This window comes from Pholis gunnellus, assembly GCF_910591455.1.
Source record: "Pholis gunnellus genome assembly, chromosome: 14".
Classification (NCBI taxonomy): domain Eukaryota; kingdom Metazoa; phylum Chordata; class Actinopteri; order Perciformes; family Pholidae; genus Pholis; species Pholis gunnellus.
In genome coordinates, this window is record NC_136541.1 from 10,788,326 (window position 1) to 10,805,869 (window position 17,544).

Genomic DNA, 17,544 nt, shown 5'->3' on the forward strand with positions numbered 1-17,544 from the left:
TATTAGTAAATCTTTGTAAACATGGTTCTTCTTTTTTTGATTGCTGGTTTTGCAATCACATTTATTTACCATGACTTTTAATTATTGATTCTTGGACCAAAACAGCCTTAATAAGGTTGTGTTACTGTCCCTATAATTGCTCTTTTGGGTCTTCAGTAATTACATGTTTATGCCTGCTGCCAGGCTGTTGGTGTATGTTTAGTGCAAACCAGTCATTGGAAGGGCTGAGCTCAGATTTTAATAATTTTCCCACAGTATAATTTTCCCACATCTTTGGTCACTTTCCATCATTGCTTTTAAATGTCAAGTGACATAAAACGGAGCTGATGTGAGAATCTACATTCATTTCCAGGTAGCTATATACAACAACAATCACGTTAAATCTTACTTTATACTGTGAACTTTTACACATTCCTGCACAAGCTCTACAGCTCCTCCACTTAAAAAAAACAGATATATTTATTATACAGATACTGAATCTATTGTTATGCACCAAACCACCAAGACAAATTGCTTGTATGTGCAAACTGTTTCACAGATTCTGAAGTCCACTGGTTTTTAGAACACGCATGTTCGTGCCCAATAAAGTTGCCGTATATCTCCTGCTAAACAAAGCGGTGGACATGATAGGAATTTATTTCTGTGTTCTCTTAGAAACAGCGGTCTCACATTCAAAGATTTAGAGTTCTGAAAGTTCAACTGCATTTTTCACAGAAAGTCGTTGTTGTAGTTTCCTGCAGTCACAGGCCAAGAATGTAAAGTCACCATAGAGACTGTCAGCGGATTGAATCGTCTCCTTTTTCTGTGTCATTACTCACACTGGCTGGTGTCACGCAACAGGTAATAATGGCTCCTTAGCCTGTGTTGAATTGTTACCTCTGAGTCAAACGCGTTAGAGGTGAACAGCACAGCGAGCTAACACATGTCCATAATATCTGAGGCTGCCACTCATGGCACTATTACGATCCTCCAACTGTGCGGAAACAGTACAGGAATGGTTTTCTCCGGGAAAAAAAAACATAATAATAATATTGCAAGGTGGTTCTGGACTTTTACTGGAAATGTCTGGGATTTATTGTAATTTTTTAAGAAACACATGTACAGTATGCACACACAGAACCAGGAGGCTGCAAGACCAGACCTACAGTACTGAAATGATTAAGAAACACCTCTTGCAACACCTTAGTTCCCTCCTTATATGTGAAAACATCCTCTTTTTCTAACAAATACCATTAAGTAGTAATGTTTGACGAGCATTTAACTGTTGGTCCAAAGCAGAAGCACAAGAAATGTACTTGTTTTTTTAAGTGTTAACCGACTAGTATCCCCTCCGTTGTGGGACAAGGAAATAAGAGATTATACAGGTTAACTATTAACATCATTGAGGAACTTCAGAGGGAGTCCTTGACTTCCTCTGAAGTTGTATAATATCTGTGAATAAGCTTGAATTCAAAATAGACGTTTAGCCAATCCAGCGGTGTGGCTCTGAGGAAGCAAAGGGCATCGTCCACCACTTTGATACAAACTAAAATAGCTCAACAACTATGTGATGGATTTAGTTGAAATTTTGTGCCGAAATGTATAGTCCCCAGTGGTTAACTCCTACTGACTTTGATAATCACGTGACTTTTCACTTAGCCAATACGAGGTGGACGTTGTGGTTCAGAGAGAAATACACTCAGTGTCCACTTTATTAGGCACACCTTTACAGTCTAATGCAGTCCAAGACAACTCTGCCATAACATCCATCTAATGTTGGAGTTCAATTATAGGTTTCTTATCTTTTTGTCCTCGTCATTTACACACACAAGGAGGGGAAGAATATCAGAAACATAATGCACAGCAGCACCACTAATTATGATCTCAATGCTAAATCATATCATTTGATTAACATCTCTATGACGGTGTTGCTAATCAGCAAATGTACGCATGCTTTCGGGTTAAACTAAGGTAGTGAACCTGGTAAATATTACCTGCTGAACATCAACATGTTAGACACAGGGAAGTCAAACCGTTTAAATCCTTCTACATATTTTTTTCATAAAACCAAGATGAGACTGTAATACTATGATTTAACAACTGTACTAAACCCAGCCTGATCTCGGAGAAGCATTTCATTTCTTGGAGGAGCTCAGACCTGTGTGAGAGGGAAATGTCTTCCATTTCCCATAATGCTGCAAAATCCCATTTAAAAACTGTTTGGTGTTCTCTTCAAAAGCAAAGACTTCTCAGATCTGTTTGTTGCTGAGGTAAAGTTAATTATGAGATCAGGCTTTGCAGGATGTAAACTCGGTGGCGGTGATCCTTTCTTTGAGGGTGGTCTCGAGTCAACCACAGCTGGACTTATAATCTTTTGTGGATAAAGTCTTATGTTGTAGGATCTGACAAAACCAGCTTGTTGATGATACCTTATGCTGTATACACGTTTACTTACAGTATACTGATTCCCAAAAGCTAGGTGAAAGAGATTGATTTGTCTTCCTCCAGTAAAGGTTTAACGTCTTCTCATTTTGAAAGTAACCATTTACACTTTCAAATCACCAGGTGCTCATTTCATTCTCTTGTCAGGCTGTTGCTGTTATGTTGTTGATGGCAGAGGAAGTGGGTCAAACCACTGAACACCTGTGTTCTCCTATGCAAAATAACAACCTAGAGAGAAACTAAGTTAGTGGAAACACAGTTCTGTTATCTTTTCTGTTTCTGCTTTGTGTCTTTTCAAGCATGAATCAGTTTTAGGGTGTCCTGCTTGAAGCTTAAAATCATAATTGTGAAATTCATCTGATAAAAGCCCCAGCCCTGCAGATATGCGTGGCCTAATGACTCACATGGTTGAATTCAGAGGGACTCAAAATAAAGGTTCACCCGTCTGGTTTATGGTTAGCTCGGAAAATTGAGTTCTCAAGGAATTAGATTTGGTGTTTGGCCTTGGGAGTTTGTTTTCCTACAGGAAACCATGAGTCTGCAGCTGCTGACACAGACAGTCCTACGCAACCACAACGCACACCTGCAAGGGGGAAGAGGACCAATCCAAACCAAGATTTCTTCTAAATCCCATTAGAACTATACAGTATAACCGTGCACAGACAGAACCAGCTCTGACCAGCATGTTTGGTGTCAAGCAATTTTTAAACTTAGGTTGAATAGTTAAGCAATCATATACAAGGTGCAGTAGAGCAATTGTGAGCTTTGTTCACGCCATGAAATACAAGTATGATCGTGAAACCTTCACATATCTTAGGTTGAAAGTAAAAGATCATTTTGAAAGTGTAATCTCCTGTCTTTTTGAGGTGATTTTGCCAATACCGACACAAATGTATAGAATCTGGAAGCCTGATCAAGTGTGCGACCACACATACACTCTCTCTCTCTCTCTCTCTCTCTCTCTCTTTTTGATCGCGCCATTTTTACCTAAATATTATCTGTTGTCGCCTTCCACCAGCAATGCATCACTTTCCCAGAAAAGATACCCTTATCACTGACCCGCCCATGAGCTCTGCAGGGGGAAGCCCACAGACAATCTACAGTTTACTCAGCACAATCAGCCTGTCACAGTGCACTTGTGAGAGACAATGTGAGGCGACATCTGGAATCCAAGGTGCATGCTCACATGTAGATGGAGGTGATCTAAGACGGGTTGTCTCTTGGCACAGCAGCTCCAGGAAGTCTTCAATAAATTAGAGCTGCACCATTGTGAGACATTACTGGTAAACTAAATAAGGAAGCAGTGACTGATATTTATGGAAACAATACCGAGTAGTAGCACACAAAGGTATCTCTCGCTATGGTTCTTCTTTTCCTTCTCAGCACACACAGAGCATGCATAGAATATCAGGAAGTAGGTTTAAAAAAAATAAAAGATTTACACACATGCCCTTTAGGATTGCGGAAACTCAACTAAACACCAATTCACGCTTGTACTAATGTGGAAAGTACTTAAATGTCAAAGTCACTGAAACTACTATGGATGATGCAATTCTCATCCAGGATGAGAGTAGTTGGGGTTCATGGGAGGGTTGATCGTCTTTTCTATTTATTTGGTGCGCTGCAGACGAGCGATATGCTATCTGTCTAAAAACAGGGCCAAGTTTGACCACACAGGGCTCGGCTCCAAAAGATTCTGACATCTTTGGTTACGTAATGACCCACGTTGGTTTAGGAGAGAGGTGAACAGTCTAGTCTTAGATATTTGTGCCTTTTGTGCTCAGCCTGTAGCCTCCGGTGGCATGTCTGCCTGCACTTACATGGGTCCAGTCATGCTAGAGCTTTTCCTGTACCTCCCCTTATGTGTATTTCATTTTAATGTAGGAGTCTTGCTTGGTGTGAATTATAAAGAAGCAGTTTGTTTTTTTCTAACTAATATATTCGGATATTTTTCCACAATTAAGAGCTCTTTAACTCTTGTTCCATACAGTAAAAAAAAACAGCACATACAATGTGCATAAAGTATAGCAGCAGCAGAGTTCTCGTTCCATGCCACATTGTACTTTGCAATAATTCAAATGAAGTCCTGAAGTACATGGAAGGTGAAAGCTGGTGTGCTGGAAGTGAGACAACAGTGCCCACAAGTGGTCGTTATGAAGAACAACATCAAAAGTGAAGTAAAAAAATATTTATTGGACAAATGTGTTAGCCTCACAGACTTTCAGCAGAAGCAAATCTGCTCATTAACATCATAACACATAATACATCACTCACTCACACATACATACATTCATGCACAGCAACAAACACACACACACACATAAACACACAACTTCACATCTGCAAACAAGTTCGACATTATTTCTTTTAGTGGCTGGGTCGGAAGGGGAACGGCATCCCCGTCATGAAAGGCTGAGCGGGGTACTGAGGGTGAGAGGAGGGATGGGTGGCTAGAGGTGTGTGTGCAGGGTGTGTCGGGTGTGTCGGGTGTGAGGCGATAGGGGAATGAGCAGCGTGCGGGCTGAAGGCCAGTGGAGGCGTGTGGATGTTGTTGTAGTACAGCACTGGGCCTGACAACACCAACTGGAGCAAACTGTTGAGGGAACGCAAGACATAAAGAGAATAAATGATATGAAACAAAAAAGTTATACATCACAACAAAGGACGAGGGTTAAGAAACATCAAGGGTTCCTCCATACAACTTCTCAAAACAAGGTCTGTGGAGTAACTGAGTCATGACTTTTTTTTGGCGCTTTGAGCACCACAAGCCGAGTGCCATATAGTCCCACTATATTCAAGAGAAGGCAGACAACTCTACGAAGACATCTCTCCAAAACTAGGCAGCTCACACAAAACTATTGAGACTGATGAATAGCACTATAGGTAAGAGGGAAAATGCACATTTTTCATTTGGGGCGAACTGTCCCTTTAAACATGCAACTTTATATAAAAGGAAAATAATTCAGAATTTTCTTTATATGTAATATATTCTTTACATTATTCAAACATAAACAACATTAAGTGTGTGTGGAATTAACCTGGCACTCTTTGGCAGGGTGCTCACTGTTTGTCAAGGAAAAGTAGCCGGAAATGGCTGCAGAAATTAAGTATTTATGTCTTAACCCCCCATCTGGAAATTATCTGGTGAATTGACGTTTACCTCTAACATGAAGGTATACTCTGCATCAGTAGTTGACCCTTAAGCTGATGCTGTGCTTGTTCTAGCTCTAGCTGAAACCGGATAACCATAGAAATGGTTCCAAGGTGAAAGGGCGATGGACAGGTAATGGTTCTTACTTGTTGTGCGGCAGGCGGGAACAGATGGCTCTCAGGTCCTCTGTAGAGACAAGCAGCATGAAATAAGCACTCGATCACCACCACAGCACCATGAAAAAATCCATATATGACAACCGATGAAACCAGTTAGTCAGTTTCATGTTTCGTCGTCGCTTATTCATCACACACTTGTTGAAAGTTATGTGGAAGCCTGATGCTCATTTGCTTTTCAGTCCCTATAAAACTGAAAAACGCACTAGCTATGAAACTGTGAAACTATTCGGCTTGTTTCATTTTCAATCACAAAAATTCCAACAGGATGTGAAACGTGAAGCTTCAAGTATATAAGTCTGTTCAGAATCAAATAATCTGTCAACCAGGAGAGGCACGAACGGACAAGCCCTAACCGAGCTACATTACCAGAGCAAAGTAGTGAATCTCCAACTATTGTAAAAGTGCACATTCAGTTTATGATACTCCACCACGCAGATGGATTTATTGAGGTCTCGCTTGTAAAAAGACCTCAAGACACTTCCTGGATGTATTTCAATATCTGTCAAATTAATTTGCAGTCTCTGACCCGAAATTGCAACCAACACTTTGGCCTTTAAGGCAACTTACAAGACAATTACAATCTAATTACTCTCCTTCATCCACTTTTCTAGCCTCCACATCTGGACCTCTTATATCTTCATTTTAATAATCTTACCTCTCGAGCAGAGTAGAGCTCCATTGGCCATGGCCACCTGCAGGGCCTGAGCCAGCCGGTCCAGGGCCAGCTGAGACAGTCCACGTGCATCTGTGGATGATGTGTGAGTGTGTTTGTCGGCCTGGTCCAACAGCCTGGAGAGGTCCGAGGTCAGTGCGGCCAGAGACTCCATCTGGAGCAGCGCCAGGCGACCGTAAAGCCCCTTCTCATTTAGTATGTTTGGCAAGAGCATGAGGACCTACATGAGGCATAAGAAAGGCAATGGCTTGATTATCTTCTCTTTGTATGTTGGATGTGTTTTGTACACTTCTTATAAATGTATACTGTGAGGTAAATGTATCTAAAAACACACCACACACCTGTAGGACACTCAGATGGAGAGCAGAGAAAAGAGGCCCCACCTCTGGCTCCCCCTCAGCGGTGCCATTGGTTAACCCCGCCTTCTTGTCCCTCCTGTAGGCCAGGGGGGCTTTGACGCACCAGCGCACCAACCCCCCTAACGGTGTGACATCAAGTGGGCTAATTGGCTGATTGCCAGAGAGGGCCGTGTTCAGGAAGTTGATTAGGACCAGACCAGGGTCATCTTGGATCCACGACACGATCATCTGGAGGAGTTCTAGAGGAGGAGTGAGCTCCTCTGAAAACACACACACACACACAAATGTTGTTGTTAAGGATGTAAGATCTTGAATCTCCTTTGATAGGTCTCAGTTTTTAGATGTTTTTGTACATTTGTGTTGTCCAACCTGTGGTGAGGTCATAGAGGGTGGTGACAGCGGTGATGAACTGGCAGCAGAAGCGTGGGCTGGCGTTGTGGATGTTCTGCAGCGTGGGCCCCGAGCCCGGCACCATACTACAGTAGTCGTCTACTAGAACCTGAGCCAGGCGCACACAGTACACACGGTGGGTTCTCTGAGGGAATCATAACCACAGGCACAATGTTTTTTAGTACATCCATAGTACACAAACATGGAGCGAGGCACTAAATAGTTGAAATACATCCCACACAATAGCACTCAAAACACATACAAACCATAAAGCACGTTTAAGTGTGGCGGTTGGTTTGAACGCTCACCTGTAACCAGGTAGCAGCACATTCCAAGATGGGAACCCTGCCCACAGCGATTGCCATGGAGACCAGCTTGCCTAAAAGCGCCATGCGACTTTCGTCCGCCTGGTTGCCTTGGAGACTAAAGAGGGCCGAGAACATGAGCTGACGGACGGTATCGCGGCTCTGTTCCTGGAAACAGCTGCACATGATCTCCAAGAGCTGGAGCTCCTGAAGAGCACTCATCCTCTGAGAAGAACACAAGAGCGGTCCAGATGTTTGCATTGATGTGGTGTATATATATATATATATATATATATATATATATATATATATATATATATATATATATATATATTTGTATTTGAGGGGTCAGGCCTTACCCTAGCTGGGGTGTTTCTGTCCTTAGGCGCATGCAGGATGAACTCCTCCACCAGCTCCTGGGTTTTGGAGTCGACCTGAGGAGGCTGCCTCCCGGACTGCACCATGTTACAGATGTAGATGTCCAGGTGATACAGTAGCTCCTTGGCGGCACTCAGCACATCGCGAGGCAGCAACGACTGACGAATGTCACCCATCACCACCTAACAGGGACCCGTACAAAAATGTCGGAGATGTGTCTCGTGTGCTGCAGAGAAAAACTACAATAAAACAAAATCTAACACAACAATGCACTGATTCTCAGTCTATGTTTACTTCTCTATACACGAAATAGAAAAAAACCCGACTGTACAAGGAACACCGATACAACAATAGTAATAACGAAGTCTAATTTTAACGATACATTTCTATATATCTGTGTTTGTGTAGGTTTTCAGGTGGACCAGCTTCACACTCAGTCGCTTCTCCTCCAGCCTGCTACTGCTGGTGGTTAGCAAGGTTAGCTAAAGAGACTGTTTTTAATTGCGCAACAAACATTTCGTCGGTTAGCTAACGTTATCGTTGAAGCCTTTTTAAAATAAAACACGTGTATTTAATTGGTTGATGTCTTACCTCTGCAAAAAGCTCTCAATATACTTAAGGAGTTAGCCGACGTTGGCTGAGACTAGTGAATGGTCTCCAAACGTCGACAGCGCCACTTCCTGCTACTACGGAAGCCTGCGTGGGATAAAACTTAGGCCATGGACGTTTCCAGCCGAGTCAGTGCATGTGCTTTTTTTTATGTCAACATCATCCTTTGTTAGCGAGTGTAAATTACACGAGGGCACATTAAAAAACCTCCAAACATGGAGTAAAAGTTATTTCACCCTACAATGTAAGGTTTTTCTAAATTAAAAAGTAATCTTTGTTTGTTATAACGCACATAATTACACAAACGGGGGACGACGACGACGACGACGATAGTTACATTTATTTATTAGTCTCCACGGAAAAGTGGAGACTAATAAATAAATTTTCCGTTGGATGTATTTATAAATTAGCCTATTTTAGCAAACAAAGCCTCAACTTTATAAAAATTAAAACACACACACACACACACTATCGCAATTAAGGCTATATTAAATACAATAAAAAGTTGTGTGTTTTATATTTATTCATAGGCTGTAGCATTTATTTTTTAAATTAGCCTATTTTATTAAGGAAGCTACATGTTTTAGAGAGGGGACATGTGATGCAAAATATTTGATAGTAGTGCGGCTGGATGGCCATAACGAACCTAACCTTTAAGTAGTGTCATTGTGTTACAACCAGGATTTAACCCCATTTAACTGTACATTTGTACACCTTATATTTTACCTTTTTGTATACAGTAGGCTATATCTCATATTTTTGAGAATCTATAAAATGATATTTTAGTTGTATCTTTTTCATTGAGCTCAAACATATCAGTTACAGAGAAAACACTTATGGACCAATAGTTATGTCGCTACAGGGACTATATATTATATTGGAAATCACTTTGACAGACTGTAATCCCGTCTAATCTACACAGGGGCGCGCCCGCCAGCCACCGGACCGCCCGATGGAGAAAAAAGAGAACAGTGGTGCACTCTGCGGCGCGCTCCCGGCTGCACTTCGGTCTTGCACTTTACCGTCCCGTCGAGTGATCCCAAGCAGCCCGCAAGATGACCATCAACACCCTGGCTAAAGGAGGCTGGAACCGGGAGCAAATGGCATGCTTTCGGAAGGTATGATACAATGACTGTGTCTGCTTTACTTATTTCATAAAATGTGAGAAATCATGAACTACTGTGTGAATCCGAAAATATGTAGCCGGTGCGAAGATGAGAGCAAGTTATGGAAGGGTGGAACATCAATATGTGTTTCATCAGAATATTTGACCTATGCATGTGTGTTTTTCTATGTTTTTCTATGTTGTGTGTATCTGCATAATGTATGTGTGTTCATTTGCGTGTGTGTGTGTGTGTGTGTGTGTGTGTGTGTGTGTGTGTGTGTGTGTGTGTGTGTGGTGTGTGTGTGTGTGTCGCCTTGACAGATGGAGAAAGTGATTGTGGCCATGCAGGACCCTGACATGGGTATGAAGATGAGAAACCAGAGGCTCCTTATCACTGTCATTCCACACGCCATGACAGGTGAGTGTGTGTATATGTGTCCCGTTATGTCAGTGGGCATTAGCATCTCTATGTGGACGTGCACGTTGCAGCTTGTGTTTGTCCCAGCGATCATGCATAATGCAGCAGTGAATTTTTGGAGAATACTGTGTGCTTTGCAGAGTAGAGGGAGGAAGTTTGTCCTCTTTTCTTATCTCCTTTGTTTTCCTTTTTTCCTTTTCCTTTTCCTTCAGGCCGTGATATGATTGCCTGGTTGATCCAGAAATACAGTATCTGTGAGGAGGGTAAGTGTATTGATACATTTTGGGTTTATGTGATAGAGATAGAGAAAGAGAGAGAGAGAGAGAGAGAGAGAGAGAGAGAGAGAGAGAGAGAGAGAGAGAGAGAGAGAGAGAGAGAGAGAGATTCTCTGTTCCCGTTTCCCTTGCTTGTTGTGTGTCGTTGCTAGTGTGTTGCCAGGATATGGTGTTTTCTCTCAAACTGACGTGGTGAAGTATGTGTGTGTGTGTGTGTGTGTGTGTGTGTGTAATGTGAGGGTTGCTGTTTCAAGTAAACAGAACGGGGTAAGCCCCAGAGGATCCAAGTTTGATTAACTCACCTGATGATCTGGGTTTAATTAGCGTCCCTGTGGTAGTTTTCACCTCAGGAGACTTTATCATAGGTGAAGTAAATTAGAGGTCGGAAAAAAAATAGCCCGCTGGTCCCTTTTGCCTCAGAGCAGATTACAGGAGGAAAGAGAAGAGCCAGTCAGCAAGGGAGAGAGAGAGTGATAAGAGCTGATTAAAATGCATCGCACAGCTTTTTTTGGTAGCTGTCAGTCATGGAAGTAGGGCTCTTTAACAAATGAGGGGCGACTGAAGACTGATGACGCATTTCATCACTGGGACAAAGCCTTAATTTGAGAGAGATTGCTGACAGGGTGCAGGTGTTTGATAAACAAAAAAAGGAACGATAGATTAGGCCCACAGTATTTTACACAACTGTAAGTATTCCTTGTGGCCAACTGATTGATTGATTATTATTGATTTTCCACTTTCAGTTTGCTGAATTTGAGAGCTTTACCACTAATGAAACAGATTTTTCATCATACAGTGATAAACCTGCCTTAAAGTAGCCCTAACGGTGTGTAAGCTTAAATAGAAGGCTGGGTGAACAACTTTAAGAATGCAGCCCTCAGAATCACCTAAAGAAAGTGAAACTGTGAGGAACTGTGCGATGATTTGTGTCTTCTGTGGTGTTTAACAGAGGCACTGCACGTTAGTGGGATGCTGGTGAGATACGGGTACATTTACCCTCTCAAAGAGCCGAGATCTCTTGTGTTACGGCCCGACGAGTCGCCCTACCGCTTCCAGGTGAGTCGGTCCTCCCTCATGCAGGATGTTTATTCTGCCTGCTTGTAAAATGCCACCGTCCCTCCTTCCAGTTTAAATGCTTCCCCACTTTTGACTTTTTTTTCGCTCTCTCACTCCATTAGCCCACTTTCTAATCCCCCATCCATCTGCCACTCTCTGCTGCCACGTTTTAATCACCCGCTTCACGATCAATCAAATGTAAAAAAGGTCATTTGTTTTTCTTAGACTCCTTACTTCTGGACGAGTACCCGGTGGCCTGCGTCAGAGCTGGACTATGGTAAGGCAATGCACAAAAAAACAACCCGGAAGGGGTAAGAGGGGATCTCAGTAAAGTCCCTTTACTATATATTTAGATGTGAGGGAGAACAAATATTATCCATTCATCATCACACTATAAAACGTGAATAGAAAGCTTCAAATACAACTAAAAGAGTTCTGCTAAGCTTTTACAGGAGCTTTGGGCAAAACATACATATTGATAAGGTTACACATCTCTAAACCGCTTTCATTCATTTATTTATTTTATGTTTTCCTTCTTATATGCCATCAGCAATCTATTTGGCTAAAAAGAACATAAGAAAACAAGGAGAACTGATGGAGTATGAAAAGGTGAGCAAAGTGTGTGTCTGTGTGTGTAAGTAAGAGAGAGAATGTGTGTGCATGTGTGTGTGTGTGCGCGTGCATTGTGAATTATGCCGTAGTCTGGGCTAACAGGCTTATATCATTATTACTTTTGTAAATTCATGTCCTCTTTTCTCTCTGTGTTTTTTCTTTTCTTTTTCATCCCTTGTCCCATTTCCTCTTCCTTTTTAGGAGAGGTACAGTGTGTTACACAAGAGGATCAACCACACCTGGGACTTTGTGGTGATGCAAGCCAGAGAGCAACTCAGGTACACTCACACACACACACACACACACACACACACTCACACACACACACACACACATACACAAACTTACAGTGTGATTTACGTTTAGAGCATCCAAACAGAGGCGGAAGGCTGACCGCATTGTTCTAGAATGTCAGGAGCAGGCCTACTGGCTCATCAACAGACCCCCGGTACGTTAACTGTTATTGTACTCTACTGTGTTGTATTAGACTATGTACTACATTACACTAAACTATACTATATTATAATACACGGTTCAGTGTTTTCCACTGTGTTGGATTGGCATAAAATACTGTACAATACTATCTATACTATGATACAATATACTATACTATACTATACCAAAGTGGTGATACTATATTGCTCTTCATCATATAATATTATATAATACTGTGCTTTGCTATACTATACTATATTGCTCTACACACTATACTGTTACATATTCTTATACTGTACAATGCATTACTATACTATACTATAACTGCACTATACAATACTGAACTTTGCTATACTGTACTATGCTATAACTGCGCTCTGCTAAACTAAACTATGCTATTTCATCCCACACAACTATAGAAACGTGTTTTACAGTATTTAAAAGAGTCAGATGTCCCACTAATGTTCACTCACAGTCCCTTCTGCCTCTACATGAAATATTCAACCCATCTGGTAAAAGCCTCAGCTGACAACAGGGGAAACAGTGAGAGAGAGAGAGGGACAGAGAGAAAGAGAAAGAAAGAGAGCGGGACACAGAGAGAGAAAGAGAAAGAGAGAGAGCGGGACAGAGAGAGAGAAAGAGAAAGAGAGAGAGAGTGAGAGAGAGAGGGGAGGAGGAACAGGGAGAGAGAGAAAGAATAATCATCATATTCCACTTTCTTTATGTTGTCTAAACACCACTGCAGTCCATATGATTCTGAGACGGAGACAGGTAGAGAGAAGGGTCAGAGAGAAAGGAAAAAAATGTGTGTGGTGGGGGGGGGGGGGGGCAGGAAGTGAGAGGGTGAACCAGAGGTCAAGGGTTTGGAGGAGGGACTCCATCTTGTCTTGCTCTTATGAATTAGGGACGAGGACATGGAGAAAAAGAAAGAGAAGCTTGAGAGTAAAAATCAGAGCCAGTGGAGTGGAAAGCTCAAGGAAGATAAGTGCCCACTCTCACGCATGTTCTCATCAGACACACACACACACACACACACACACTACACTTAAGTTATTTAATGTGAGTATGTGTGTGTATTTCTTTCAGCCTGGGGCACATAATGTGTTGGACATGGGTCTGGAGAGACCAAATAACTTCAGCGCACGAGTTACGCTGGTCAGTGACATCATCACATTTCTTAATGTCCTGTTCTCCTCTCAAAAGTCTGTTGTGATAACGTGTCTCCTGTGCATCTCCTCCGTCCCTGTTTTATTGTTTTCCTTCTGTCTTGCTGCTGGGATGGTTTCAAAGTAAGTGTGAAAGTAAGCTTTACTATAGTATGGACACTTACAGTATATTACAATGTCTTTATAATCATAAATAGAGGTTGAACATGACATGATAGCCACCTTCATTGTCCAACATGGAAATGGTGGCTGATTAGAACCATTTCTAATTAGCAGCAGCAGCAAAGACAAATAGCCATCTATGATCTTAATTATATATATTCTATGTTATGACCAGTATATGATCTCACAACGTACATTCCTCATTTGTCAGACTATATCTTGCTTTAATATTTAAAGCCATTGTTTGTATGGGTGAACACGTACAAACACAGGGAGGCTGCCTTCTACTATTGATATGACTGTGTAAATGTGTAACGGAAAAGTGATGACACTGTGTTTCTCTTAACAGAACTAGAACAGTGACTACTACAAAAACGAGGTAAACATCATATATATTGTATACACCCTCACTTTAAGTGCATTGAGTGTATATTTGAGCTCGCTTTGTGTGCCTTTTGTCCCTTGTTTACAGATTGAAACCTGTCGAAGGGCCCTTGGAAGGAACCGTGTCAAGTCATCCATCTGCCTCGAAGGGTACGTGTCAATTTGATTGAGCAAACGTGTGCGGACACACATACACATGCACATGTGCACGTGCACACAAGAACTAATGGACTTGCAGTCCTGGACTGCCTGGACCGAGCTCTACGTCTCCAGCGTGCACGCGCACACACGTGCACATAAGGCTTAGTGCTCTCACTATAAGAGCCACTAATGGATGCTTCCCGAGGCAAGTTGGAATTAGTGGCCATTAACTCTTATGATCGGCAGCACTAATCCAATAGAACTGTGTGTGTGTGTTTTTTTGTGTATGATGTGCCTCTGCATTTGTGTGTGTGTGTGCAGTTTTGTGAAATACAGCGAGCAGTACCAGAACCACGACCCCATTATGCAAGGCTGCCTTCCCAGTAACCCCTGGATCTCTGATGACACCGCACTTTGGACAATGAATTTAGAAATGTGAGAAAATACACACAGATATACACACATGTTATAACAAATCCAAACTACGGTCCACTGTAGTGGTCCAATGAATGAAAGTAATTTGGTTTCGGCTGGTTTCAGCTTTTGTAACATCTCTACAAAGTTACCACAGTAATTCATTGTGTCAGCTGACGTGTTGGTGTTGTCGCTGTGTGTTTTGCGAGCAGTGTGCCAACGCCGACACGTCTCAGAGTGGAACGCTGGAGCTTCAGCTTCATGGAGCTTCTCAAAGACATCATGGGGAGGCGGGAGTTCATGATCTACCTGGAGAAAGAGTTTAGCGGTGAGGAAGAGTGCACTGAAGTGTTGGAATATATTCAAAATACAAACGTGAGAACGTTTGGTGGTTAGGTTTGGGGATGGAGTCCGAGCCAACTGGGCGTGAGGAATTCAGACACAAAACATCACATATTTTTGCTTCCACCTTCTTATTTCTATTCTGAACAAGCTTCCGTTTTAGAGGTTGAATCACAACCATCACGTGGTACAAGTTGGCAATGGAATAGTGGAAACAAAATTACATATGGAGAAGTGTAATAAAGAGATAAAAATGAATGTAACTGTTATCACAGGACAATCATCTTAAACTGATTATCACTCTTAGTAGCATTCAGAATTGTATTATTTCCCCGAATGACATTTTCCAATCCCAGCAGTGAAAGACAGATGGGTTGAGGTAGTGGAAAAGAAGATTCATTTAATGACATGGTTAGTTCGGGGAATGGAAAGAATAGATAAGGAGGACGACTAGAGACATAAAGCAGGAATCGGATCTGTTCACTCATGCAGACTTATGAAATATTGCCAAGGGCCATGGTTTCCCCCAGAGGCTAATAACCACGATATAAAAAGTCTGTCATTGTTTGTCACATGGTCACCTCCATACATACCCAACATCTCATTGTCTGTCTCTCTGCTAGCGGAGAACCTGTGTTTCTGGCAGGCCTGTGAGGATATTAGGCACGGAGAAAGCTCCAGGATCATAGAGAAAGTGGAAGAGATCTACAAGTAAGCGCACAAACACACAAACACACAGAAAGGCACCGCTTATATTCACTGTCAGATGACTGCAACTCGTTTGTGTGCGGCTCAGAAACTTCCTGGCTCCTGGAGCTGCTCGTTGGGTCAACATCGACAGTAAGACGATGGATAAAACTCTCGAGGGGATCAGACATCCACACCGTTTTGTCATGGACCACGCACAGATGCACATCTACTTTCTCATGAAGAAGGTTTGACCTCTGGCACATTGTAGTTTGATACTTGAGACTTTCACCTTTAGGTGTGGATCTAGAATAACAGGACGCTTAACACAATCTCAGTCTGAATGGACCGTACCAGCGGAAATGCATGTTTTAGCCCCTTTGCCGTAAATTACAATTTCAGCTAATTATTTCCCAAACATGCTACTATGTGAAGAATCTGAATGCACCTTTTCGTATCTTCCAGGGATCCAATGGTTTCAATACATTTCGATAGAATATGACGATCTTTTAACAAGCTTCATAAATCTGCTAATTGATTTTTATACCATTCAGAAAAGAAGAAAAGAATCAATGGCTGCCTGGAAGGGTATGATTTAACAGCGATTAAACAAACGTTTTAGATCTGCAGGGGACAAGGATCGGCATAATATCAGCGTAATAATGATCACTTGAATTGGGTTTCCGGATTTTGTGGCCCTGACAATTTAAAAAAAAGAGTTTAATTCCCAAAAAAGAGATAAACAAAAAGAGTGTCATCCATACAGACAGAATGCAAAGCGAGCACATTTTATTTGGTCAAAATATAAATTTTCTGCCAACTTTGTTTAAATATTGAATTTCTTCAAGACACATCACAATGGCAACTTTAAAGTTTAGCTGACAGCTAGTGGAACGTATTTAGGTGGTAATGCTGAATTTGTGTTTGTGTGTGTGTGCGTGTGTGTGTGTGTGTGTGTGTTTGTGTGTAAAGGACTCTTACCCAAGATATCTCAAGTCTGACCTATATAAGAACATGCTGGCCAGAGCTATTGTCCCCCAGGAGACAAAGAAAAGGTAAAATGACACATTAATCCCCACTTTTACTTTACGTTAATAGATTTAATTCTCCAACATTACACTTCTTCCTCTCAGTGTGTTCCCCTTCATGAGACGCCAGCGGCACTCCAGCCCCTCCCCTGCTCAGGCTGTCATCCACGCGACAGAAGGAGACGGGCATGCCAAGGGGGCCGGACCAGCAGGTACCAACTCTGCAGCCGGATCCCATGTCTGATGTCGGGCCAAAAAAAAAAAAGACGCAATCTCAGTCTCCATTGTCTCTGTCGGTCACCAAAGTAACCCCTCAAGGACTTTTTTCTTTCAAGTCAAACTTTCTGTGTGAAAGCAGAGCTTTTCTTTCACCGCTGCGGCAGTACCAGATCTAGGATATCTCTGTTACAGGTGTTAATGCGTACCTCAGCAGCATCACATCTTATTCCCAGAGCACGAGCAGGAAGAAGAGCTTTTAGTGCTGCATAGTCATTCTGCATCTACATCCCATCTCAGTCCTGCATCTCAGTCCTGCATCTCAGTCCTGTTCTTGATATTGATTTCTAATACCAAGTCTTCCTTTCTGCCCCTGCAGCCTTTATAATCTACTCTGTCTCTCATAAGCAGGCTTAGGCAAAAAGGGGTTGATTATAGAGCAATAGAGATGTAAAATATGTATTTTGTCAGAACTTTGCCTCAGCATGAGTGTGATTATCGTACAGTCTGCTGGTTTTGTTCATTCCATGCTGGAAATTCTCATTGTCATGGGTCTCACTGTTAATTTTGCTCGAGCATGTTTTCATCCCAATAAAATGTCACAAGGGCATTCAGTGTTGTGTTTTGCTCTCAGCTTT

General features: G+C 42.0%; 2 protein-coding genes across 3 annotated transcripts; one reads left to right on the top strand and one right to left on the bottom strand.

Annotated features, from left to right (window-relative positions):
• Positions 1–4,600: 4,600 nt before the first annotated feature.
• Positions 4,601–8,530, bottom strand: ints15 (integrator complex subunit 15). Of its 2 annotated transcripts, none has more exons than XM_079172521.1 (8): positions 8,448–8,530; positions 7,838–8,038; positions 7,482–7,703; positions 7,153–7,318; positions 6,766–7,043; positions 6,407–6,644; positions 5,719–5,758; positions 4,601–5,014 (listed from the first exon to the last, which is right to left on the bottom strand). In XM_079172521.1, exons 2-8 carry the CDS (start codon positions 8,030–8,032, stop codon positions 4,789–4,791), a joined length of 1,365 nt encoding a protein of 454 aa, XP_079028647.1. In that variant the 5' UTR covers positions 8,033–8,038; positions 8,448–8,530; the 3' UTR covers positions 4,601–4,788. The 2 variants fall into 2 exon arrangements, with proteins under 2 accessions (XP_079028647.1, XP_079028648.1); XM_079172522.1 differs by having other exon boundaries at positions 7,838–8,082; positions 8,448–8,520.
• A 1,361-nt stretch (positions 8,531–9,891) lies between these two features.
• On the top strand, positions 9,892–16,934 carry rgs11 (regulator of G protein signaling 11; the record flags this gene model as incomplete). Its single annotated transcript, XM_079172523.1, has 16 exons — positions 9,892–9,988; positions 10,201–10,251; positions 11,213–11,319; positions 11,545–11,596; positions 11,870–11,928; positions 12,133–12,209; positions 12,298–12,379; positions 13,453–13,521; positions 14,050–14,073; positions 14,167–14,228; positions 14,541–14,654; positions 14,846–14,961; positions 15,599–15,686; positions 15,772–15,910; positions 16,635–16,717; positions 16,796–16,934. The coding sequence occupies 16 exons, from the start codon at positions 9,892–9,894 to the stop codon at positions 16,932–16,934; spliced, it is 1,359 nt and encodes a 452-aa protein (XP_079028649.1).
• Positions 16,935–17,544: the final 610 nt, after the last annotated feature.